We start from the raw sequence: 27,858 nt of genomic DNA on the forward strand, positions 1-27,858 counted from the left end.
AGGCCTCACCTAATCCGGGGGCCTCCGGCACCGTCTTCTGCCGCTGACCCGTCCTGGCCAGCGGCGTCGCCTCCGTTGCTCCGCGTCCAGCCGCCGCTGGACATCTTCTTCCCGGAGCCCGACCGCTGGCCTTCTCCTCGCGCTCTTCCGCGCGCGCGCTGACCTCCGCTCCCGCCTGTCCTCTTCGCCGCTCTTCGGCGCGGCCTTTTCTTCAGGCTCCCGCCCGGCGTCTGACGTCAGACGCCGGGGGCGGGGCCTATGACGTGGCGAGCGCCGATTGGCTCGCCGCGCCCCTCTCCGATTGGCTGCCGCTCCGGGAGCCGCGATTGGCTCCCGGAGGGCGCCAAGATTCAAACGCCCCTGCAGTCTCTGGTCCGGTGCAGGGAAAAAGGTAATCCCTGCACCGGACACCCGCCGCCACGCACCCAGCGCTGGGGACAGACAAGCTGCCCCAGCGCTGTCCCCAGCTAGGGACAGCAACATGGATGTGCCCACAGGGCACATCTTTACATTGTCACCAATGGCATATTACTTAAAGTAATATTTGTAAATATGGTTGCCTAGATATATATATAAAGAGAGAGAGAGAGAGAACTCGAAGGTCCGGCACTCAGATACACCACCAAACAGCTTGAGTCGGTGCCCTCACATAAACTGTAACAGAATTTGGCAAAGGTGCGGCACTCGGCATAATAAAGACATGAAGCAGACAAGGCAGGTATAATATCAACATTTCGAAGGTTTACTTAATTATCCTGATGATGAACTTAACCTTTGAAACGTTTATATTATACCTGCCTTGTCTGGCAGAGGAGCTACATTTATATCATACTGTATATATATATATATATATATATATATAGTCTAATACGGGCTGGCACTCTCTCCAAATGAAATTAAACACGACCCAGGTGCCTCCTGAGATAGTCTTGCGACTGTATGTAGCAAAGAAAGGCAGTGGCACTCTCCGGTTTTACATGAAATGAATCCAGGACACGGCGGTCACTGCTTAGAGTACAACGTTTCGATAATTTAATATCGTCATCAGGTTGATGACGATATTAAATTATCGAAACGTTGTACTCTAAGCAGTGACCGCCGTGTCCTGGATTCATTTCATGTAAAACCGGAGAGTGCCACTGCCTTTCTTTGCTATATATATATATATATATATATAAACAATAAACAAACGCACACTCCTTAAATGTAAACAAACGGTGCCCTCTTTAAACTGTTCCTTCCCTGGTCCAGAAAAAATATTATTGTTGGAAAAGGGAACTCAAGTAATAAAGAAAAAATATTTGATTTTATTAGCTTCCAAAAAACACTTTGAAAATCCATACTGATGGCAATGATGGAAAAAAGAGTACTTATATCATAGTAATCCAAGCACAATAAATGCCACTTCAATTCATAGTTTCAACATCAATGCAACACTGAGAAAAAATTCAAAAGCCAAAACTTATCAGTTGTCGACCTCGGTCATCTAGTGACCGTCATAGACCTCTGCATCGTAGCACAAATCACCACTGCTGCCAAAGCAGTGGTGGATGACCTTGGCAGCAGTGGTGATTTGTGCTACGATGCAGAGGTCTATGACGGTCACTAGATGACCAAGGTCGACAACTGATAAGTTTTGGCTTTTTAATTTTTTCTCAGTGTTGCATTGATGTTGAAACTATGAATTGAAGTGGCATTTATTGTGCTTGGATTACTATGGATATAAGCAGTGCCGGTGCAAGGTCTCTCTGCACCCTAGGCAAAGCTTCAGTCTAGCACCCCCTCACCTGCAAACCCCCACCGCCACTTCCTAGAGGGGAGCTGCAGGTGACTTTGTTCACAATATGCTTTCACTTTAAAAGTCCTTGAGTGCCATCTATTCTTTATATACTGTATAATACTGTATATGGGGTCTGCGGGGGATATTTAATTCGGGGTTGGGTACAGAATGCTGCCGGTCAGAAATACAGACAGCGGCATCCCAACCACCATAATACTGAAACTAATTAACCTTCCTCTTCCCCTAACTCTCCCTCCCACGAGACTTACCATAACCCTCGCCGGCACACTAACATTCAGGATGCCGGCTGTCGGAATTCCGGCACCAGCATTCTGACATGTGTCGGGACTGCAGCACCAGTAATCTGAACACCAGCACCCATCAGTCGAGCTGCCATCTACATCCTTTTAATTGTATGTGTATACATGCATATATTCACAGACATACATATATTTGTATGCTCCTTATTGTGTTCCATTCCCCCCACCTGTAAGTTCATTACTAACTTATTATCATACAGAGACATCCTTCAGTTTTTTGCTAGATGAACTCAGTGGTGCCCTCCTGTGGCCGGCGCCCCTAGGCAGCCGCCTAAAGCTGCCTAATGGTAGAGTCGGCTCTGGATATAAGTACTCTTTTTTCCACCATTGCCATCAGTATGAATTTTTAAAGTATTTTTTGGAAGCTAGTAAAATGAAATATATTTTATATATAATTTTTAGTGCCCTTTTCCTACAATAATATATATATATATATTAGTGATGTGCACCGAACATTTTTCGGGTTTTGTGTTTTGGTTTTAGATTCGGTTCCGCGGCCGTGTTTTGGATTTGGACGCGTTTTGGCAAAACCTCCCTGAAAATTTTTTGTCGGATTCGGGTTTGTTTTGGATTTGAGTGTTTTTTTACAAAAACCCCTCAAAAACAGCTTAAATCATAGAATTTGGGGGTCATTTTGATCCCATAGTATTATTAACCTCAATAACCATAATTTACACTAATTTTCAGTCTATTCTGAACACCTCACACCTCACAATATTATTTTTAGTCCTAAAATTTGCACTGAGGTCGCTGGATGGCTAAGCTAAGCGACACAAGTGGCCGACACAAACACCTGGCCCATCTAGGAGTGGCACTGCAGTGTCAGACAGGATGGCACTTCAAAAAAATAGTCCCCAGACACCACATGATGCAAAGAAAAAAAGTGGCGCACCAAGGTCGCTGGATGGCTAAGCTAAGCGACACAAGTGGCCGACACAAACACCTGGCCCATCTAGGAGTGGCACTGCAGTGTCAGACAGGATGGCACTTCAAAAAAATTGTCCCCAAACAGCACATGATGCAAAGAAAAAAAGAGGCGCACCAAGGTCGCTGTGTGACTAAGCTAAGCGACACAAGTGGCCAACACAAACACCTGGCCCATCCAGGAGTGGCACTGCAGTGTCAGACAGGATGGAACTTCAAAAAAATTGTCCCTAAACAGCACATGATGCAAAGAAAAAAAGAGGCGCACCAAGGTCGCTGTGTGACTAAGCTAAGTGACACAAGTGGCCGACACAAACACCTGGCCCATCTAGGAGTGGCACTGCAGTGTCAGACAGGATGGCACTTCAAAAAAATTGTCCCCAAACAGCACATGATGCAAAGAAAAAAAGAGGCGCACCAAGGTCGCTGTGTGACTAAGCTAAACGACACAAGTGGCCAACACAAACACCTGGCCCATCTAGGAGTGGCACTGCAGTGTCAGACAGGATGGAACTTCAAAAAAATAGTCCCCAGACACCACATGATGCAAAGAAAAAAAGAGGCGCACCAAGGTCGCTGGATGGCTAAGCTAAGCGACACAAGTGGCCGACACAAACACCTGGCCCATCTAGGAGTGGCACTGCAGTGTCAGACAGGATGGCACTTCAAAAAAATTGTCCCCAAACAGCACATAATGCAAAGAAAAAAAGAGGCGCACCAAGGTCGCTGTGTGACTAAGCTAAGCGACACAAGTGGCCAACACAAACACCTGGCCCATCCAGGAGTGGCACTGCAGTGTCAGACAGGATGGAACTTCAAAAAAATTGTCCCTAAACAGCACATGATGCAAAGAAAAAAAGAGGCGCACCAAGGTCGCTGTGTGACTAAGCTAAGTGACACAAGTGGCCGACACAAACACCTGGCTCATCTAGGAGTGGCACTGCAGTGTCAGGCAGGATGGCACTTCAAAAAAATTGTCCCCAAACAGCACATGATGCAAAGAAAAAAAGAGGCGCACCAAGGTCGCTGGATGGCTAAGCTAAGCGACACAAGTGGCCGACACAAACACCTGGCCCATCTAGGAGTTGCACTGCAGTGTCAGACAGGATGGCACTTCAAAAAAATAGTCCCCAAACAGCACATGATGCAAAGAAAAAAAGAGGCGCACCAAGGTCGCTGTGTGACTAACCTAAGCGACACAAGTGGCCGACACAAACACCTGGCCCATCTAGAAGTGGCACTGCAGTGTCAGACAGGATGGCACTTCAAAAAATTGTCCACAGACAGCACATAATGCAAAGAAAAAAAGAGGCGCACCAAGGTCGCTGTGTGACTAAGCTAAGCGATACAAGTGGCCGACACAAACACCTGGCCCATCTAGAAGTGGCACTGCAGTGTCAGACAGGATGGCACTTCAAAAAAATTGTCCCCAAACAGCACATGATGCAAAGAAAAAAAGAGGCGCACCAAGGTCGCTGTGTGACTAAGCTAAGCGACACAAATGGCCGACACAAACACCTGGCCCATCTAGGAGTGGCACTGCAGTGTCAGGCAGGATGGCACTTCAAAAAAATTGTCCCCAAACAGCACATGATGCAAAGAAAAAAAGAGGCGCACCAAGGTCGCTGGATGGCTAATACTGGTGGTCAGCAAACTGTGCAGAACTGAAATGCACCACAGGTATGGATGGATAGTATACTTGACGACACAGAGGTAGGTACAGCAGTGGCCTACTGTACCGTACTGCTATATATTATATACTGGTGGTCAGCAAACTGTGCAAAACTGAAATGCACCACAGGTATGGATGGATAGTGTACTTGACGACACAGAGGTAGGTTTAGCAGTGGCCTACTGTACCGTACTGCTATATATTATATACTGGTGGTCAGCAAACTGTGCAAAACTGAAATGCACCACAGGTATGGATGGATAGTATACTTGACGACACAGAGATAGGTACAGCAGTGGCCTTCTGTACCGTACTCCTATATATTATATACTGGTGGTCAGCAAAATTATGCACTGTACTTCTACTATATACTGTCTACAATGCAGCACAGATATGGAGTGTTTTTCAGGCAGACAACGTATACTGGTGGTCACTGGTCAGCAAAACTCTGCACTGTACTCCTCCTATATAATATTATACTGGTGGTCCCCAGTCCCCACAATAAAGCAGCACACTGAGCACAGATATGGAGTGTTTTCAGGCAGACAACGTATACTGGTGGTCACTGTCAGCAAAACTCTGCACTGTACTCCAGCTATATAATACAGCTGCTCCCCAGTCCCCACAATTAAGCAGTGTGAGCACAGATATATGCAGCACACTGAGCACAGATAAGGAGCGTTTTTTTCAGGCAGAGAACAGATAAAACTGGTGGTCACTAATCAGCCAAACTCTGCACTGTACTCCTCCTATATTATACAGCTGCTCCCCAGTCCTCCCCACAATTAAACAATAAAGCACAATCAAGTTCAACAATAAACGGAGAGGATGCCAGCCACGTCCTCTCCCTAACATTTCCAATGCACGAGTGAAAATGGCGGCGACGCGCGGCTGCTTATATAGAATCCGAATCTCGCGAGAATCCGACAGTGGGATGATGACGTTCGGGCATGCTCGGGTTAACCGAGCCATACGGGAGAATCCGAGTATGCCTCGGACCCGTGTAAAATGGGTGAAGTTTGGGTGGGTTCGGTTTCCGAGGAACCGAACCCGCTCATCACTAATATATATATATATGCAAATAGAGGAAGAAACAGCAGAGCGCTTATAGTGTAGTATCCTTTAGTATAATTTTTGTCACACGCAAGAATAATATTGCGTACTGGATTACGGCTTTATACAATGCCTGTCGATCCCCTGGTCTTTTAAGTCCAAGTCTCTCTCGGAATCTAGATAGAGTCAGGAAACAGGGAATCGCTATATAGCGTAGTAATTACTCAATAAGTATGGTCCTCATCAGAGGGAGGTGGTCATAGGATAGCCCATCAGTTTGTTACGGTATCCTTGACATCACTAGTTGTCTTGCGTACCAATATGGGGTATGAGGCAAAACTTGCAATATACACAAACAATGGAGAGTGGTCCTAAAGCGCTGCTAGATTCTCCAGATATATCCTGGTGATTTGTATACTGTTGATATAGGTGGAAGGATACAATTAATCAGTGGTGCACACTATACTGCCGTCACCATTAAGGCATACTTGCCTACCTGACCCCACCCCTCTGATGAGGACCAGGATACAAGCACCAATACTGATATGCACAAATTATTACTTTATCTGGTACGCATGTAACCTTATGTGATATACAAAATTTAACCCTACTTATTGAGTAATCACTACGCTATATAGCGATTCCCTGTTTCCTGACTCTATCTAGATTCCGACAGAGACTTGGACTTAAAAGTAGAGATGAGCGGGTTCGGTTTCTCTGAATCCGAACCCGCACGAACTTCATGTTTTTTTTCACGGGTCCGAGCGACTCGGATCTTCCCGCCTTGCTCGGTTAACCCGAGCGCGCCCGAACGTCATCATGACGCTGTCGGATTCTCGCGAGACTCGGATTCTATATAAGGAGCCGCGCGTCGCCGCCATTTTCACACGTGCATTGAGATTGATAGGGAGAGGACGTGGCTGGCGTCCTCTCCATTTAGATTAGGAGAGAGAGAGAGAGATTGACCTGAGGCTGATACTGTAGAAGAGAGTGCAGAGTTTAGTGACTGACCACAGTGACCACCAGCAGTGCAGTTGTTTTATTTAATATATCCGTTCTCTGCCTGAAAAAAACGGTACACACAGTGACTCAGTCACATACCATATCTGTGTGCACTGCTCAGCCCAGTGTGCTGCATGCCTGCATCATCTATGTATATATTATATATCTGACTGTGCTCAGCTCACACAGCTTATAATTGTGGGGGAGACTGGGGAGCACTGCAGTGCCAGTTATAGGTTATAGCAGGAGCCAGGAGTACAAGACAGTCACATACCATATCTGTGTGCACTGCTCAGCCCAGTGTGCTGCATCATCTATGTATATATTATATATCTGACTGTGCTCAGCTCACACAGCTTATAATTGTGGGGGAGACTGGGGAGCACTGCAGTGCCAGTTATAGGTTATAGCAGGAGCCAGGAGTACATATTATATTAAAATTAAACAGTGCACACTTTTGCTGCAGGAGTGCCACTGCCAGTGTGACTGACCAGTGACCTGACCACACTGACCACCAGTATAGTTAGTAGTATACTATATTGTGATTGCCTGAAAAAGTTAAACACTCGTCGTGTGACTTCACTTGTGTGGTGTTTTTTTTTTTATTCTATAAAAAACTCATTCTGCTGACAGACAGTGTCCAGCAGGTCCGTCATTATATAATATATATACCTGTCCGGCTGCAGTAGTGATATATATATATTTTTTATATCATTATTTATCATCCAGTCGCAGCAGACACAGTACGGTAGTTCACGGCTGTAGCTACCTCTGTGTCGGCACTCGGCAGTCCATCCATAATTGTATACCACCTACCCGTGGTTTTTTTTTCTTTCTTCTTTATACATACATACTACTACATCTCTTTATCAACCAGTCTATATTAGCAGCAGACACAGTACAGTACGGTAGTTCACGGCTGTGGCTACCTCTGTGTCGGCACTCGGCAGTCCGTCCATAATTGTATACCACCTAACCGTGGTTTTTTTTTCTTTCTTCTTTATACATACATACTACGACATCTCTTTATCAACCAGTCTATATTAGCAGCAGACACAGTACAGTACGGTAGTTCATGGCTGTGGCTACCTCTGTGTCGGCACTCGGCAGTCCGTCCATAATTGTATACCACCTAACCGTGGGTTTTTTTTCTTTCTTCTTCATACATACATACTACGACATCTCTTTATCAACCAGTCTATATTAGCAGCAGACACAGTACAGTACGGTAGTTCACGGCTGTGGCTACCTCTGTGTCGGCACTCGGCAGTCCGTCCATAATTGTATACCACCTAACCGTGGTTTTTTTTTCTTTCTTCTTTATACATACATACTACGACATCTCTTTATCAACCAGTCTATATTAGCAGCAGACACAGTACAGTACGGTAGTTCACGGCTGTGGCTACCTCTGTGTCGGCACTCGGCAGTCCGTCCATAATTGTATACCACCTAACCGTGGTTTTTTTTTCTTTCTTCTTCATACATACATACTACGACATCTCTTTATCAACCAGTCTATATTAGCAGCAGACACAGTACAGTACGGTAGTTCACGGCTGTGGCTACCTCTGTGTCGGCACTCGGCAGTCCGTCCATAATTGTATACCACCTACCCGTGGTTTTTTTTTCTTTCTTCTTTATACATACATACTACTACATCTCTTTATCAACCAGTCTATATTAGCAGCAGACACAGTACAGTACGGTAGTTCACGGCTGTGGCTACCTCTGTGTCGGCACTCGGCAGTCCGTCCATAATTGTATACCACCTACCCGTGGTTTTTTTTTTTCTTTCTTCTTCATACATACATACTACGACATCTCTTTATCAACCAGTCTATATTAGCAGCAGACACAGTACAGTACGGTAGTTCACGGCTGTGGCTACCTCTGTGTCGGCACTCGGCAGTCCGTCCATAATTGTATACCACCTAACCGTGGTTTTTTTTTCTTTCTTCTTCATACATACATACTACGACATCTCTTTATCAACCAGTCTATATTAGCAGCAGACACAGTACGGTAGTTCACGGCTGTAGCTACCTCTGTGTCGGCACTCGGCAGTCCGTCCATAATTGTATACTAGTATCCATCCATCTCCATTGTTTACCTGAGGTGCCTTTTAGTTGTGCCTATTAAAATATGGAGAACAAAAATGTTGAGGTTCCAAAATTAGGGAAAGATCAAGATCCACTTCCACCTCGTGCTGAAGCTGCTGCCACTAGTCATGGCCGAGACGATGAAATGCCAGCAACGTCGTCTGCCAAGGCCGATGCCCAATGTCATAGTACAGAGCATGTCAAATCCAAAACACCAAATATCAGTAAAAAAAGGACTCCAAAACCTAAAATAAAATTGTCGGAGGAGAAGCGTAAACTTGCCAATATGCCATTTACCACACGGAGTGGCAAGGAACGGCTGAGGCCCTGGCCTATGTTCATGGCTAGTGGTTCAGCTTCACATGAGGATGGAGGCACTCAGCCTCTCGCTAGAAAAATGAAAAGACTCAAGTTGGCAAAAGCAGTAGCACCGCAAAGAACTGTGCGTTCTTCGAAATCCCAAATCCACAAGGAGAGTCCAATTGTGTCGGTTGCGATGCCTGACCTTCCCAACACTGGACGTGAAGAGCATGCGCCTTCCACCATTTGCACGCCCCCTGCAAGTGCTGGAAGGAGCACCCGCAGTCCAGTTCCTGATAGTCAGATTGAAGATGTCAGTGTTGAAGTACACCAGGATGAGGAGGATATGGGTGTTGCTGGCGCTGGGGAGGAAATTGACCAGGAGGATTCTGATGGTGAGGTGGTTTGTTTAAGTCAGGCACCCGGGGAGACACCTGTTGTCCGTGGGAGGAATATGGCCGTTGACATGCCTGGTGAAAATACCAAAAAAATCAGCTCTTCGGTGTGGAACTATTTCAACAGAAATGCGGACAACAGGTGTCAAGCCGTGTGTTCCCTTTGTCAAGCTGTAATAAGTAGGGGTAAGGACGTTAACCACCTCGGAACATCCTCCCTTATACGTCACCTGCAGCGCATTCATAATAAGTCAGTGACAAGTTCAAAAACTTTGGGTGACAGCGGAAGCAGTCCACTGACCAGTAAATCCCTTCCTCTTGTAACCAAGCTCACGCAAACCACCCCACCAACTCCCTCAGTGTCAATTTCCTCCTTCCCCAGGAATGCCAATAGTCCTGCAGGCAATGTCACTGGCAATTCTGACGAGTCCTCTCCTGCCTGGGATTCCTCCGATGCATCCTTGCGTGTAACGCCTACTGCTGCTGGCGCTGCTGTTGTTGCTGCTGGGAGTCGATGGTCATCCCAGAGGGGAAGTCGTAAGCCCACTTGTACTACTTCCAGTAAGCAATTGACTGTTCAACAGTCCTTTGCGAGGAAGATGAAATATCACAGCAGTCATCCTGCTGCAAAGCGGATAACTGAGGCCTTGACAACTATGTTGGTGTTAGACGTGCGTCCGGTATCCGCCGTTAGTTCACAGGGAACTAGACAATTTATTGAGGCAGTGTGCCCCCGTTACCAAATACCATCTAGGTTCCACTTCTCTAGGCAGGCGATACCGAGAATGTACACGGACGTCAGAAAAAGACTCACCAGTGTCCTAAAAAATGCAGTTGTACCCAATGTCCACTTAACCACGGACATGTGGACAAGTGGAGCAGGGCAGGGTCAGGACTATATGACTGTGACAGCCCACTGGGTAGATGTATGGACTCCCGCCGCAAGAACAGCAGCGGCGGCACCAGTAGCAGCATCTCGCAAACGCCAACTCTTTCCTAGGCAGGCTACGCTTTGTATCACCGGTTTCCAGAATACGCACACAGCTGAAAACCTCTTACGGCAACTGAGGAAGATCATCGCGGAATGGCTTACCCCAATTGGACTCTCCTGTGGATTTGTGGCATCGGACAACGCCAGCAATATTGTGTGTGCATTAAATATGGGCAAATTCCAGCACGTCCCATGTTTTGCACATACCTTGAATTTGGTGGTGCAGAATTATTTAAAAAACGACAGGGGCGTGCAAGAGATGCTGTCGGTGGCCAGAAAAATTGCGGGACACTTTCGGCGTACAGGCACCACGTACAGAAGACTGGAGCACCACCAAAAACTACTGAACCTGCCCTGCCATCATCTGAAGCAAGAAGTGGTAACGAGGTGGAATTCAACCCTCTATATGCTTCAGAGGTTGGAGGAGCAGCAAAAGGCCATTCAAGCCTATACAATTGAGCACGATATAGGAGGTGGAATGCACCTGTCTCAAGCGCAGTGGAGAATGATTTCAACGTTGTGCAAGGTTCTGATGCCCTTTGAACTTGCCACACGTGAAGTCAGTTCAGACACTGCCAGCCTGAGTCAGGTCATTCCCCTCATCAGGCTTTTGCAGAAGAAGCTGGAGACATTGAAGGAGGAGCTAACACGGAGCGATTCTGCTAGGCATGTGGGACTTGTGGATGGAGCCCTTAATTCGCTTAACAAGGATTCACGGGTGGTCAATCTGTTGAAATCAGAGCACTACATTTTGGCCACCGTGCTCGATCCTAGATTTAAAGCCTACCTTGGATCTCTCTTTCCGGCAGACACAAGTCTGCTGGGGTTGAAAGACCTGCTGGTGAGAAAATTGTCAAGTCAAGCGGAACGCGACCTGTCAACATCTCCTCCTTCACATTCTCCCGCAACTGGGGGTGCGAGGAAAAGGCTCAGAATTCCGAGCCCACCCGCTGGCGGTGATGCAGGGCAGTCTGGAGCGACTGCTGATGCTGACATCTGGTCCGGACTGAAGGACCTGACAACGATTACGGACATGTCGTCTACTGTCACTGCATATGATTCTCTCACCATTGAAAGAATGGTGGAGGATTATATGAGTGACCGCATCCAAGTAGGCACGTCACACAGTCCATACTTATACTGGCAGGAAAAAGAGGCAATTTGGAGGCCATTGCACAAACTGGCTTTATTCTACCTAAGTTGCCCTCCCACAAGTGTGTACTCCGAAAGAGTGTTTAGTGCCGCCGCTCACCTTGTCAGCAATCGGCGTACGAGGTTACATCCAGAAAATGTGGAGAAGATGATGTTCATTAAAATTAATTATAATCAATTCCTCCGCGGAGACATTGACCAGCAGCAATTGCCTCCACAAAGTACACAGGGAGCTGAGATGGTGGATTCCAGTGGGGACGAATTGATCATCTGTGAGGAGGGGGATGTACACGGTGATATATCGGAGGGTGATGATGAGGTGGACATCTTGCCTCTGTAGAGCCAGTTTGTGCAAGGAGAGATTAATTGCTTCTTTTTTGGGGGGGGTCCAAACCAACCCGTCATATCAGTCACAGTCGTGTGGCAGACCCTGTCACTGAAATGATGGGTTGGTTAAAGTGTGCATGTCCTGTTTTGTTTATACAACATAAGGGTGGGTGGGAGGGCCCAAGGACAATTCCATCTTGCACCTCTTTTTTCTTTTATTTTTCTTTGCGTCATGTGCTGTTTGGGGAGGGTTTTTTGGAAGGGACATCCTGCGTGACACTGCAGTGCCACTCCTAAATGGGCCCGGTGTTTGTGTCAGCCACTAGGGTCGCTAATCTTACTCACACAGTCAGCTACCTCATTGCGCCTCTTTTTTTCTTTGCGTCATGTGCTGATTGGGGAGGGTTTTTTGGAAGGGACATCCTGCGTGACACTGCAGTGCCACTCCTAAATGGGCCCGGTGTTTGTGTCGGCCACTAGGGTCGCTAATCTTACTCACACAGTCAGCTACCTCATTGCGCCTCTTTTTTTCTTTGCGTCATGTGCTGATTGGGGAGGGTTTTTTGGAAGGGACATCCTGCGTGACACTGCAGTGACACTCCTAAATGGGCCCGGTGTTTGTGTCGGCCACTAGGGTCGCTAATCTTACTCACACAGTCAGCTACCTCATTGCGCCTCTTTTTTTCTTTGCGTCATGTGCTGATTGGGGAGGGTTTTTTGGAAGGGACATCCTGCGTGACACTGCAGTGCCACTCCTAAATGGGCCCGGTGTTTGTGTCGGCCACTAGGGTCGCTAATCTTACTCACACAGTCAGCTACCTCATTGCGCCTCTTTTTTTCTTTGCGTCATGTGCTGATTGGGGAGGGTTTTTTGGAAGGGACATCCTGCGTGACACTGCAGTGCCACTCCTAAATGGGCCCGGTGTTTGTGTCGGCCACTAGGGTCGCTAATCTTACTCACACAGTCAGCTACCTCATTGCGCCTCTTTTTTTCTTTGCGTCATGTGCTGATTGGGGAGGGTTTTTTGGAAGGGACATCCTGCGTGACACTGCAGTGCCACTCCTAAATGGGCCCGGTGTTTGTGTCGGCCACTAGGGTCGCTAATCTTACTCACACAGTCAGCTACCTCATTGCGCCTCTTTTTTTCTTTGCGTCATGTGCTGATTGGGGAGGGTTTTTTGGAAGGGACATCCTGCGTGACACTGCAGTGCCACTCCTAAATGGGCCCGGTGTTTGTGTCGGCCACTAGGGTCGCTAATCTTACTCACACAGTCAGCTACCTCATTGCGCCTCTTTTTTTCTTTGCGTCATGTGCTGATTGGGGAGGGTTTTTTGGAAGGGACATCCTGCGTGACACTGCAGTGCCACTCCTAAATGGGCCCGGTGTTTGTGTCGGCCACTAGGGTCGCTAATCTTACTCACACAGTCAGCTACCTCATTGCGCCTCTTTTTTTCTTTGCGTCATGTGCTGATTGGGGAGGGTTTTTTGGAAGGGACATCCTGCGTGACACTGCAGTGCCACTCCTAAATGGGCCCGGTGTTTGTGTCGGCCACTAGGGTCGCTAATCTTACTCACACAGTCAGCTACCTCATTGCGCCTCTTTTTTTCTTTGCGTCATGTGCTGATTGGGGAGGGTTTTTTGGAAGGGACATCCTGCGTGACACTGCAGTGCCACTCCTAAATGGGCCCGGTGTTTGTGTCGGCCACTAGGGTCGCTAATCTTACTCACACAGTCAGCTACCTCATTGCGCCTCTTTTTTTCTTTGCGTCATGTGCTGATTGGGGAGGGTTTTTTGGAAGGGACATCCTGCGTGACACTGCAGTGCCACTCCTAAATGGGCCCGGTGTTTGTGTCGGCCACTAGGGTCGCTTATCTTACTCACACAGTCAGCTACCTCATTGCGCCTCTTTTTTTCTTTGCGTCATGTGCTGATTGGGGAGGGTTTTTTGGAAGGGACATCCTGCGTGACACTGCAGTGCCACTCCTAGATGGGCCAGGTGTTTGTGTCGGCCACTAGTGTCGCTTAGCTTAGTCATCCAGCGACCTTGGTGCAAATTTTAGGACTAAAAATAATATTGTGAGGTGTGAGGTATTCAGAATAGACTGAAAATGAGTGGAAATTATGGTTTTTGAGGTTAATAATAATATGGGATCAAAATGACCCCCAAATTCTATGATTTAAGCTGTTTTTTAGTGTTTTTTTAAAAAAACACCCGAATCCAAAACACACCCGAATCCGACAAAAAAAATTCGGTGAGGTTTTGCCAAAACGCGGTCGAACCCAAAACACGGCTGCGGAACCGAACCCAAAACCAAAACACAAAACCCGAAAAATTTCAGGCGCTCATCTCTACTTAAAAGACGAGGGGATCGACAGGCATTGTGTCAAGCCGTAATCCGGTCTGCAATATTATTCTTGCGTGTGACAAAAATTATACTAAAGGATACTACACTATAGGCGCTCTGCTGTTTCTTCCTCTATTTGCAGATTTCCCTTTGGGCTACGCATACCTAGTGGCACATTTTGAAGAACTGAGCAGCCACCCGATAAAACGGGGAGAGTGTGGACTGTTGGTTAATCAAACCTTGAATTAGTTTGAAAGAACTAATTTACTGGACTGGTCATTTGACAAACTTATTTCTGACTGTAGATTGCACTTTTACAGTGAGGTACTGCGCATAAAATTAGACAAGCGCACTGATTCACTCATTTACAATATATATATATATATATATATATATATATTTATTAACAGTTTCTTATATAGCGCAGCATATTCCATTGTGCTTTACAATTAGAACAGTAATAGAACAAAACTGGGTAAAAACAGACAGACATAGAGGTAGGAAGGCCCTGCTCACAAGCTTACAATCTATAGGGAAATAGGCATTGATACACAAGGATAGATGCTACCTATTGCATAATGGTCCACCAGATTGCTAAATTTTTAATGGGTTGTATGATGAAACCCCACAATGTTGGCCAAGTGTCAGGAGGGTGTGAGAGTAAAGAAAGACAAGATATGTGATGTTATGAATACTGCACAGAGAGAATGTAATTAGATAGGGAAGCACTGAAGGTTATGTGTGTGGGTCGGAAATTTGATAGGCTTGTCTGAAGAGGTGAGTTTTCAGGGAACGTTTAAAGGTTTGGAGACTAGAGGCGAGTCTTACTGTGCGTGGGAGGGCATTCCACAGCGTGGGTGAAGCCCGAATAATATATATATATATAATTATACATACAGTATGTGTGTGTATATGTGTACATGTATATATATGTATATATATGAATATATATATATATATATGTGTATATGGTTTAGTCACTATATACGTAGTGTATCTAATATATATATATATATGCATATATATATATATTTAGATATATAGAAATATCTAATAATCACTATATATATATATATATATAAGTCCTCCTGTGTAAAGCACACCATTTCAAGCAGCCTGTCCACATAAAGACCAGCACACCATTTTAAATGCCAAAAGTTCTTTTAGTATTGAAAAAATGCAAAAAACACATCAAATTGGATTCCATATAGCAGCAACTGGTGAAATGTTACCAATGGATATTTGAAAAAGCTTCAAACCAAGAGACTTATCTGGTCAGCTAGTGGATGCATCATCCTGTAGTAATAAGCCCGACAGCTGTTTCGGTGTATAACCACCTTCCTCAAGGGCTCCACAGAAACTAGCCCCATAGTTACTGCTTAAATAGCCAGGGCGCCCATCATCAGCACACTGACACCCCACAGGTGTGACGACTCGCTCACCCATCCACCTGCGCCTCACCGGCATCCATCTCCACAGCGCCGCCGTGAACCGCACGCCATCCGTCTTTGGAACGCACTTCCGGTTCCGGTCTGTGCGCCTCATGGCTATTATTTAAGCAAAAATCACTCTAATAAGCAACTGTCGAAGGGAATACTATGACATGACAGATTAATATAACCACAAGGAAAACCTATCCTTATTACATTATTAAAGTGCTATATATAAACGCTTGTAAGCATTAGCATAATGTTAACACACTTAAGTACACTGGGGACAATACAATACACATACACATCTAATGATATCCAGAGCAAAAAAGATCAAAACATTATCCAAAGGATATATGAACCACCACCCCCGTGCAAGCAGCCCTCTCCTAAGCCCTACAGAAAAACATTCAAATTTAGTTCTTCATTAAGGCCTCCCGGGTAAACTGTGTCAAATTTATATATCAGTTCACACTCCCGTTGGAGTAGAAGTTTATTACGGTCTCCTCCCCTCTTTAGGGGTCTTATTTGGTCCAAGGGCATGAATTTGAAATCCTTCAGTGTATGTCCAGCTTCAAAGAAATGTTTGGCTACTGGTGGTGTACTCTGGTCAATTTTGGACATGGCTTTTTTGATGGAAGAGCGATGCATTCCAATCCTTTCCTTTAACATCCGGATGGTCTTGCCAATGTATATTAGTTGGCAAGGACAGATTATCAAATAGATCACATATTTACTATCACATGTCATATGTTGCCGTAAAAGATGTTTAACTCCAGTCTTCGGATGAATAAAGAAGTCACCTGTTAATAAGTGTCTACAATTGACACATCTCCCACATTGGTATGAGCCAGTCTTGAGGGATAGCCAATTCTGTTTAGCAGTTGTCAGGCTTATATCAGAGGATGTTAATTGATCTTTTAAATTCCTGCTTCGTTTGTATGCAAACAATGGTCTATTTTTGCAGAAGTCCCCCATAATAGGGTCAGTCTCTAATATATGCCAATGCTTCAATATAGAGTCTCTCAAGTGTCGTGAAGCTATTGAAAATGTACTAGGAAAAATCAATCTGTCGATTTCCTTATCATTGTTCCCACCGGTCAACAAAGTTTCCCTTTCCAGGGTCAAACATTTTTGTATTGCACTGTCCACATCACATTTATTATAACCCCGCTGGATAAAGTCAGACCCCATTTTATGAAGAGCTTCATTCAAAAGAGCAGGATTAGAGGTTATCCTGACTATTCGTGAAAGCTGGGCAAAGGGTAGGACCATTTTCAATGGTTTAGGATGAAAGCTTTCCGCTAATAGTACCGTGTTCTTATCAGTACTTTTCTTAAAGAAAGATGTCTCAAACAATCCTTTTTTAATAGAGATCGAAACATCAAGGAAGTCTATATTAGAGGGACTGCTTGCACAGGTGAGCCTAATGGTGCCTGTAAGACTATTGAGATGTGAAATGAAGTCATTGAGGCTTATTGAATCCCCAGTCCACACCATAAAGATGTCATCAATAAAACCAGCAAAAACGCTATGTATGGGGAAAATTTTGTGTTATTAAAGAAATTAGTTTTTTCATATTCATGCATGAATAAATTAGCGTATGCTGGGGCCATATTAGACCCCATCGCTGTTCTGCGCAATTATAAATAGAACGTATTCTCAAACAGAAAATAATTTTTATGTAAAATTATATCAATTAACAGCAAGAAGAATTAAATTGCAGGACCTTTATAGTGGGGACTGGTAGTGATGGATTTCTTTATAGCCTCTATTCCTTCTGTGTGTCCTATATTGGTGTACAAGCTAACAATATCACACGTGACAAGTAAGCATCCTGGTGGAGGATTACCAAAAGATCTCAATTTAATCAAAAAATCTGTTGTATCTTTCAAGACAGTAGGGGTATTGAGAACTAGAGCTTGGAGGAAAAAATCAACATACTGCGATAAACTTTGACAAAGGGTGCCTCTTGCAGAAATAATGGGCCTCCCCGGGGGTTTTACCAAAGATTTGTGGATCTCGGGCAAGATATAAAGTAAAGGAGTAATAGGGTTATCTTGTATCAAAAAATTTGATGTAACCTCATCGATCCATCCATTGCCCAATCCCAAAGCAATCACAGCATCTACTTCCTTTTTATACCCAAAAGTGGGATCATATGATAGCTTTTTGTAGCAGGCTGGATCCTCAAGTTGTCTATTCACCTCTGATATGTAGTCAACACGATTAAGAACCACCACCCCTCCACCCTTATCAGCAGCTCAAATAATAATCGAGTCATTACCTCTAAGGCTCAATATGGCTTGTTGTTCTGCCTTGGAAATATTGTTATAGTAGCGTTTTTGATTTTTAATAAATGGGATGGTGTCCTGTTTTACTAATCTCATAAAGGTATTAATTGACGGATTAGTACATGGGGGATCAAATGTGCTATTGCTACGAAATGGTAATCTAGGTCCATCCGCCTGTACTTGCCTAGCAAAAAAGTTTTTCAATTTTAATTGTCTATGAAACTTGTGTAATTCGACTTCACAATCAAAGGCCCTTTGTCTATAGGTTTGTACAAAGGAAAAGCCCCTAGACAATACCTCAGACTTTGCCTCTGTGAGTGTATGATCTGAGAGATTAAATACTGTCACTTCCTCTGACCTTTGCCCACGGTTTCTATGGCCGTGCCTGTTCTTGCACCCGCCCCTCCTACAGCATTTTGATACTTTTTGTTCCTGGTTCTGGCCAGTGCACCATCATTTAAAAAATACTCGCTATTAGATGTAGACTGGTCAGAATCAGATGTATGAGATTCAATATCCGTGTAAGGCCTATCAAACCTTTTCCTACCATCCACCCTAGGTCTCCACTGTCGTGTATTACCTTGGTGAAACACCTACGGGTAGACTCTAAGTTCTTTATAGTCTTTCCTGACCTTTTTGTATTTGTTCTTTTTAAAGGTTAGCAATTCTGTTCTAAATGTAGATACATTGCTCTCCAGTTTATTGAGCCATTCTGCAGATGGATCAGATCTTAACAATTCTAAACCCCCTGTTTCACATCTCAATATTTCCTTCTCCAGAATCTGGATATCAGTATTGACCTGTTGTATTACAAGCACCATTAGGTCCAGACTACACTGATTTAAAATGAGGCACCATTGTTTACTCCTGTTTATTCCTGCCAATGGTTGGATGATTTTTTATCCTGAAGCCACAGGGAATACACTTTTCCTTATGGTATTGTGAGAGCATGAGGCTGTGTAGTTCAAGCTCAACTTGCCTCTTTTTCATTTTTAGCAGGTCGGCATAAATCTCAGCCGGACTATCTACATCAAATTTCAGTGAGTCTGTGTTGGAAAATAAAATTTTAGTGATATCCTTTTCTAAAAACCTTTTTGTGCCAGACTTCCTTGATGTTTCGATCTCTATTAAGAAAGGATTGTTTGAGACATCTATCTTTAAGAAAAGTACTGATAAGAACACGGTACTATTAGCGGAAAGCTTTCATCCTAAACCATTGAAAATGGGCCTACCCTTTGCCCAGCTTTCACGAATAGTCAGGATAACCTCTAATCCTGCTCTTTTGAATGAAGCTCTTCATAAAATGGGGTCTGACTTTATCCAGCGGGGTTATAATAAATGTGATGTGGACAGTGCAATACAAAAATGTTTGACCCTGGATAGGGAAACTTTGTTGACCGGTGGGAACAAGGATAAGGAAATCGACAGATTGATTTTTCCTAGTACATTTTCAATAGCTTCACGACACTTGAGAGACTCTATATTGAAGCATTGGCATATATTAGAGACTGACCCTATTATGGGGGACTTCTGCAAAAATAGACCATTGTTTGCATACAAACGAAGCAGGAATTTAAAAGATCAATTAACATCCTCTGATATAAGCCTGACAGCTGCTAAACAGAATTGGCTATCCCTTAAGACTGGCTCATACCAATGTGGGAGATGTGTCAATTGTAGACACTTATTAACAGGTGACTTCTTTATTCATCCGAAGACTGGAGTTAAACATCTTTTACGGCAACATATGACATGTGATAGTAAATATGTGATCTATTTGATAATCTGTCCTTGCCAACTAATATACATTGGCAAGACCATCCGGATGTTAAAGGAAAGGATTGGAATGCATCGCTCTTCCATCAAAAAAGCCATGTCCAAAACCAAAATTGACCAGAGTACACCACCAGTAGCCAAACATTTCTTTGAAGCTGGACATACACTGAAGGATTTCAAATTCATGCCCTTGGACCAAATAAGACCCCTAAAGAGGGGAGGAGACCGTAATAAACTTCTACTCCAACGGGAGTGTGAACTGATATATAAATTTGACACAGTTTACCCGGGAGGCCTTAATGAAGAACTAAATTTGAATGTTTTTCTGTAGGGCTTAGGAGAGGGCTGCTTGCACGGGGGTGGTGGTTCATATATCCTTTGGATAATGTTTTGATCTTTTTTGCTCTGGATATCATTAGATGTGTATGTGTATTGTATTGTCCCCAGTGTACTTAAGTGTGTTAACATTATGCTAATGCTTACAAGCGTTTATATATAGCACTTTAATAATGTAATAAGGATAGGTTTTCCTTGTGGTTATATTACTCTGTCATGTCATAGTATTCCCTTCGACAGTTGCTTATTAGAGTGATTTTTGCTTAAATAATAGCCATGAGGCGCCTGTCAGGCCTTGCTGATATCCTTAACTATGTGATGGCTTAGGAATCCGAAAACCGTGGTTGCTAATTTGTATCCTCTTTTATTATATTGACTGGACATATAAGCTAATGTCAGCAGTGTTCAGGGGAAAATGCAATCGAACCTTATTTTGGAACCATTCCCCTGGTGCGAATGATAAAGTACACTATGGGGTCTGACAATATATTTAAATGCAATCGAGTCCAGTCATTTACAAGCTTCCGCGCATTGGGGTCTGCTTCATAGCATCTGCTGGCGTGCTACAGTAGTGGCATGGACCATGAGATGTGAGCGGCGGTATCCCTGCACGGACAGTGTTACGAGCGCACAGACCGGAACCGTAAGTGCGTTTCAAAGACGGATGGCGTGCGGTTCACGGCGGCGCTGTGGAGATGGATGCCGGTGAGGCGCAGGTGGACAGGTGAGCGAGTCGTCACACCTGTGGGGTGTCAGTGTGCTGATGATGGGCGCCCTGGCTATTTAAGCAGTAACTATGGGGCTAGTTTTTGTGGAGCCTTTGAGGAAGGTGGTTATACACCGAAACAGCTGTCGGGCTTATTACTACAGGATGATGCATCCACTAGCTGACCAGATAAGTCTCTTGGTTTGAAGCTTTTTCATATATCCATTGGTAACATTTCACCAGTTGCTGCTATATGGAATCCAATTTGATGTGTTTTTTGCATTTTTTCAATACTAAAAGAACTTTTGGCATTTAAAATGGTGTGCTGGTCTTTATGTGGACAGGCTGCTTGAAATGGTGTGCTTTACACAGGATGACTTATAATTAGAATATGGGATTGCAGCACCCAACTGTTTTGATTTGGAAATGAGTGCGGTTTCTTCCACTGATGCTTTTATATATATATATATATATATATATATATATATATATATATATATATATATATATATGTCAGGGACATGCGGTGAGCTAAATGGCTGAGGAGGCACTGGCTAGCACCAGAGCCAGATTTACACACAATATTTGAGCCAAAGGGTGCATCTGGGCATTATACACAGGTGCAGCAGTATAAACACCTGGAAATTTGGAGAGTATTGATCAGAAATTTGCGGAAAAGATAGGCAGGTGAGGCACTGCCTCATCTGCCATAGACTTTTTACTCCAGGGTTTTGGCTATAAAAATTATTAGAATAATGCAAAGAAGATATTTCAAACAAATTATTTCTATTTTTCATATACTTTATACAATCAAAACTCTGGCATAAACGTCAGCATGACAGGAAAGGCTCTGCCTCACCTGCCTCACCCCACCGCACGTCACTGATATATATATGTATATCTATATATCTATATATATCTATATATATATATACACACATTGATCTATATAGATATATACAGTAACTATATATATATATATATATATATATATATATAAAATTGATCATTTTATTGATAGAGGCCCCCACAAGTTGGTTGCCCAGGAACCCCACAGACCTTAATCCGACCCTGGGTTATAGTATTGAGTAGCGTTGTTGTTTTTTTAAATTCAAAATAATGATCCATGCAGCTGTGAGTATGGGCACATTTTACATTTACGATTACTCACAACTTGTGTCTAAAGGCCACTACACACTGGGGAGATTCTCCCAGAGATGTGTGCTGAGTGATCTAGCATGAACGCTCAGCACACATCTCTCCCCCGTTCGGCACACAGCGCGATGTGTGCTGAGCGGGGGGGGAACCGGCGATAGCGACATGTGGGGCCACGCCACGCTATCAGTGTGGGGCATACACACGGAGAGATCCGTGCTTAACTTCTAAGCATGGATCTCTCCGTGTGTGTACCCCCTTAAGCATAGGCTTCTATGTATTGCTGTCTTCTTTTTAAAAAACACTTTTCATGATGCTAGTAGAGAAGGAATTATTGTGTGGCTTCATGCATCATGGTTGCTGATTAACAAATAACTGCGACTTTCTCTGCACAGGCATTAGTTTTAAACATGTACAAAGTCGCAGATAAAGAACAACGGCACTCGGCATGAGAGCAGTGTTGCATTGCAGCGTATTTATAGTGGGTGCAGTGTGTGAGGCGCACACGGGCCCCTGAGTCCAGGAGAGGGCCACACTGCACACGCTGCACCCATTTTTGGAATACTCACCCCTCCGGAGTCCCGCACCGGCATCAGCAGCGCTGTTAAAATGCTGCGAAAATGGCGCAGCTGCCATTTTCACATAGTTCTGTGTATGCACAGTAGAGAAATCACTGGGAAAATGGCCGACGTGCCATTTTCCCGGAGATCTGCGCATGCTCAGTAGAGTCTGAGCCCTTCAGTGCTCAGACTCTCAGCTCTGCCGGCAGAGAGGAGGGGGCCGAAGCGCCCCTGAGCACGTCGTGTATAGAATCACACTCATTTACACCCTGATGTACCAATGTCGCTCATCAAATTGATCACTCAAGACAGCAAAATAGTTTTGTCGCTGCCAGTCTTATGTGTGTGAATAAGATGCACATTTTCAGCGAAAAAGACGCTCGGCACGCAACTTTGGCTGCTTCTATTTCTACTTTTTCGCATAAAGCTCAAGGCAAGGTCATAGGCAAAAACTAGCGATGTGTTAATAATTTACCTGGGGATAAATCAGGCGGTACAGTATGTGGATTTAAGAGCAGTTGTGTAATAATAGACGGTCTCACTACGTGGCTTCTGCAAGGATGAAAATGATGCTACTCTGCACTCTCCTGATGACTTGTGTCTGCTGCTCAGGTAAAGCGTTAAATATAAAATCATTATACACTCAGGGACAATTTTAATTGGAAGAAATCTGTGTCTTTGCTAAGAGATCATTTATAGTGTTCTATCTGTTGGATAGGGCAGATTTACTAAAGCTTGCAAAAATGAAAAGTAGTGGTGTTGCACTGTTGCCCAAAGCAAACCAATCAATTTCTGTCTATCATTTCTCAATTTCATCCAAGAAAATGATAGACAGAATGTGATTGGTTGCTACAGACAACAACACTACTTTTCATTTTAAGAAATTTTAGTAAATCTAACCCATAAGGGAGAGATTCGTTCTTAAAATCTAAGCAATCTGACTAGATTGCTTAGATTTTAAGCACGGATCTCTTGTATGTATGCCCCACAGCGATAGCGATGCGCGGCCCAGCGCGGCGCTATCGCCGGTGCTAGATTGGCCTGTCCCTCCCTCGCTCAGCACACGTGTGCTGAGCGGTCACTGATAGATTGCTCAGCACACATCTCTGGACGTGTGTACTGGCCTTTAGTTTTACACTTTTGTACAGATAAGAAGCAAGTTAAATTATTCTGAAGACATTGGGGGTCAAACTTTTTGCTTCCCGTGCGATCAACTAGACGCCGCCTATGGGGGAGTGTATTTCTGCATAGCAGGGCTGCGAACACTTGTGAAGCCCTGCTATTCAAAAAAAGTTTCCTGTAAAAGAAGACCAGGGTAAGAGTTACTTGCCCTGTGCAATCGATCCAGCGATGCAGGTCTCGGAATTAACGTCAGACATCTGCCCTCCAAACGCCTGGACACGCCTGCGTTGGACTCACCACCCCCCGAAAACGGTGAGATTGCCGGCCGGTTCCGCCTTCCTCCTGTCAATCTTCTTGTGGTCGCCGCTATGACCGCTTTCCAAGCTAGTGGAGTCGCTGCTGGGCGTCGCTGGCAACGACACGCCTGTGCAATGCGGCCGCCGTGCATGCGCAGTTCCGAACCGATCGCACGGCAGCGAGGAAGCGCAGCGTGCGATCGGGTCGGAATGACCCCCATTGGGCCTAATTCAGACCTGATTGCAGCAGCAAATTTGTTAGCTAATGGGCAAAACAATGTGCACTGCCCATTAAAAAACCCAAACACTCGCTGCAGTTGTTCGCAGCGCAGCGATTGGGTCAGAACTGCGCATGCGCCGGCGCCGTGGAACTAAGGGGGGGGAGTAGTGTTCACCCTGCGGGGTCTGAGCCACTATTTTCATTGACAGGACACTGAGCTCCTGAGGGGATCGAACGTTCCCGGCCACAGGGGATCGCTCACCCCAGCAGCAGGGAGCCGGTGTGAAGATGGCGGCAACAGGGTATGGAGCGCAGTACTAAGCGGTACATAGTGCGGCGCTGTGAGGGGCACTCTGAGTCAGCGCCTACACCCTACACTGACCTCCAAGCCTGTCAGGGTCCCAGGATCGCTGCCAGCACAATTCCTCAGGCCAGTATAATCTTCAGAAGAGCGGGAAGACAACGCCATGTAAGGGGGCGGAGCTTCTCCTCAGAGCAGACCCAGCAGCGTTCAGCGCCATTTTCCTGCCTGCAGAAGCGCTGTCAGTGAGAGCTGTGCCTCCAAATCAGCTCCAGCTATCTTTTACGGTACCAGGGGGTTGTAGAATGGGGGGGGGGGGAAGGGGGGGGAGGCTTTGTACAGACTGTGTAACCTATTAAGGTGTACAGTCAGCGCTGGTTAGGGGTCTCCCTATCTATTAGCGCTGTGTGTGGGTTGGCTCCAATCTCTGTGTCTCTCTTGCCATTCTTAGGGGGGAAACTCTGTCTGCCCTCGTGTGTGTGTGTGTGTGTGTGTGTGTGTGTGTGTGTGTGTGTGTGTGTGTGTGTGTGTGTGTGTGTGTGTGTGTGTGTGTGTGTGTGGAGTGTCTGTGGTCTCCATTAAGCTATGTCCAGGGACTCTGTGTCATATGCTGCAGAGGATATGTTCTCTCACTATGATCCCATCCCATGTAATCAGGATTGCACTGTGTTAGCGCAGGTCCCAGCAAGGGAGCCTGAGTGGTTAGCCTCTATTAAAACTATGATTTCTCAGACGATTCTGACATGGAAGATGGTGATGGGGATGTGCTGCGGGAGGCGGCATCTCTTGCAAAACGGGTGCAGTTGATGATAGAGGCCATTAGAGATGTGTTGAATATTGCTGATACAACACCTGAGCAGGTTGAGGAGGCTTACTTCACTGACAATAAGAAAGCTTTGCTAACCTTCCCTGCATCTAAGGAATTAAATGCTATATTTGAGAAAGCCTGGGAAAACCCGGAGAAAAAAATTTCAGATCCCTAGAAAGGTTCTGATTGCTTTCCCTTTCCCCGAGGATAGGAAAAAATGGGAAAACCCACCCATAGTTAACGTGTCTGTATCCAGACTCTCAAAGAAGGTAGTTTTACCTGTTCCAGGCTCTACCGAGTTAAAAGAACCGGCTTATCACAAAATTGACACTACATCAAATCCATATACACGGCTTCAGCGGAGATACTCCGTCCTACTATTGCCTGTGCATGGATTTCCAAAGCTATAGTAAAGTGGTCAAGCACGTTACTTGAAAATTTGGATACAATGGATAAAAGTGACTTGTGAATTGTTTTTTACGTAACATTCAGGATTCTGCAGGATTTATGGTGGTATCCATGAAAGACCTGGGTTCCATAGCTGCAGGGATATCTTCCATGTCTGTCTCAGCTCGTAGAGGACTTTGGCTGCACCAGTGGTCTGCCGACGCGGAATCCAGGAGAGGTGTGGAGACCCTACCCTACACAGGTCAGGCTCTCTTTGGGGAAGCTGTGGATGCGTGGATTTCCACAGCTACAGCGGGTAAGTCACCTTTTCTTCCCTCAGCTGCACCTGCTACGAAGAAACCTTTTTCTTCAGCTGCATCATAGTCCTTTCGGGCTGCTAAAACAAGAAAGGCCAAGCCGTCCAACACCTTCTTTAGAGGAGGTTGGCCAAAATCCAAGAAACCTGCTGCTGCGGGTTTCCAGGAACAGAAGCATGCTTCAGGTACGCCAAAGTCCTCAGCATGTCGGTGGGCCGCGTGGCCTGGAGGTGGGGCCGGTGGGGGTGAGACTCAGGCATTTCAGTCACGTCTGGGTGTCATCCGGCCTGGATCCCTGGGTGCAAGATATTGTGTCCCAGGGGTACAGGCTGGAGTTTCAAGATCTCCCTCTTCAAATCAGGCTTGTTAGCTTTGCTGGCCGACAGGGCTATCCTACAGGAAGCCATCCAGAAGTTGGTGGAGTCACAGGTCATTGTACCAGTTCCACCCCATTTGCAAAACAAAGATTACTATTCAAACCTTTTCGTGGTTCCGAAACCGTATGGTTCGTCAGGCTCATTCTGAACTTAAAATCTCTAAACCCCTTTCTGAGGGAGTTCAAGTTCAAAATGGAGTCTCTGAAGGCGGTGATATCAGGTGTGGAAGTGGGGGAATTCCTGGTATCCCTGGATATCAAGGATGCATACCTCCACATTCCGATCTGCCCGCCGCATCAAGCTTTTCTCTGATTTGCACTGTTAGATAGTCTCTATCAGTTTCAGGCACTGCCATTCGGCCTCTCCACAGCACCAAGGGTCTTCACCAAGGTGATGGAGGAGATGATGGTTCTCCTCCGCAAACAGGGGATGAACATAATTCCTTATCTGGACGATCTGCTGATAAAGGCATCGTCCAAGGAGAAGCTGTTACAGTCCATTGTTCTCACGAGCCATCTACTCAGGGAACACGGTTGGATCCTGAATCTTCCAAAATTACATTTGGAGCCGACCAGGAGGTTGTCTTTTCTGGGAATGATCCTTGACACGGAAGTGCAGAGGGTGTTTCTTCCGGAGGAGAAAGCGTTGGTGATACAAACAATGGTACGGGATGTCCTGAAGCTAGCCCGGGTGTCAGTTCATCAGTGCACTCGACTTTGTGGGAAGATGGTGGCCTCTTACGAGGCTCTGCAGTATGTGAGGTTTCATGCTCGGCCCTTCCAACTGGATTTCCTGGACAAGTGGTCGGGATCTCATCTACACATGCACCAAAGAATTTGTCTATCGCCAAAGGCCAGGATTTCACTCCTCTGGTGGCTGCAATTACCTCACCTTCTGGAGGGCCGCAGGTTCGGGATTCAGAACTGGATCCTTTTAACCACGGATGCAAGTCTCCGGGGCTGGGGCGCAGTCACTCAAGGGGAGACCTTCCAAGGAAGGTGGTCAAGTCTGGAAGCTGGACTACTAATAAACATTCTGAAACTAAGAGTCGTCTACAACGGTCTTCTCCAAGCGGCACATCTTCCGAGAGATTGGGCCATTCAAGTACAATAGGACAATGTAACGACAGTAGCTTACATAAACCGACAGGGTGGAACGAAGAGCAGAGCTGCAATGTCAGAGGTAACAAGAATCATCCTCTGGGTAGAAAAACACGCATTGGCACTGTCAGCAATCTTCACTCCGGGTGTAGACAACTGGGAAGAGGACTTCCTCAGCAGACACGATCTCCATCCAGGCAATTGGGGATTCTATCCGGAGTAGTTGACGGAGGTAACAGATCTTTGGGGTGTACCTCAAATAGACATGATGGCCTCTCGTCTCAACAAGAAGCTTCATCAGTATTG

The 27,858-nt window shown here is 45.4% G+C and overlaps 1 protein-coding gene across 2 annotated transcripts in view; it reads left to right on the forward strand.

Moving 5' to 3' along the window:
• The first annotated feature begins 23,154 nt into the window (after positions 1 to 23,154).
• The window catches only part of SPP2 (secreted phosphoprotein 2), a 37,058-nt gene continuing 32,354 nt past the window's right edge, over positions 23,155 to 27,858 (forward strand). For both annotated transcript variants that reach the window (XM_063933239.1, XM_063933240.1), the window contains exon 1: positions 23,155 to 23,231. In XM_063933239.1, the coding sequence (XP_063789309.1) occupies positions 23,185 to 23,231 (47 nt within the window). In that variant the 5' untranslated portion in view covers positions 23,155 to 23,184. The remainder of the gene's footprint in view (positions 23,232 to 27,858) is intronic.

Source organism: Pseudophryne corroboree, chromosome 7 (assembly GCF_028390025.1).
Source record: "Pseudophryne corroboree isolate aPseCor3 chromosome 7, aPseCor3.hap2, whole genome shotgun sequence".
Classification (NCBI taxonomy): domain Eukaryota; kingdom Metazoa; phylum Chordata; class Amphibia; order Anura; family Myobatrachidae; genus Pseudophryne; species Pseudophryne corroboree.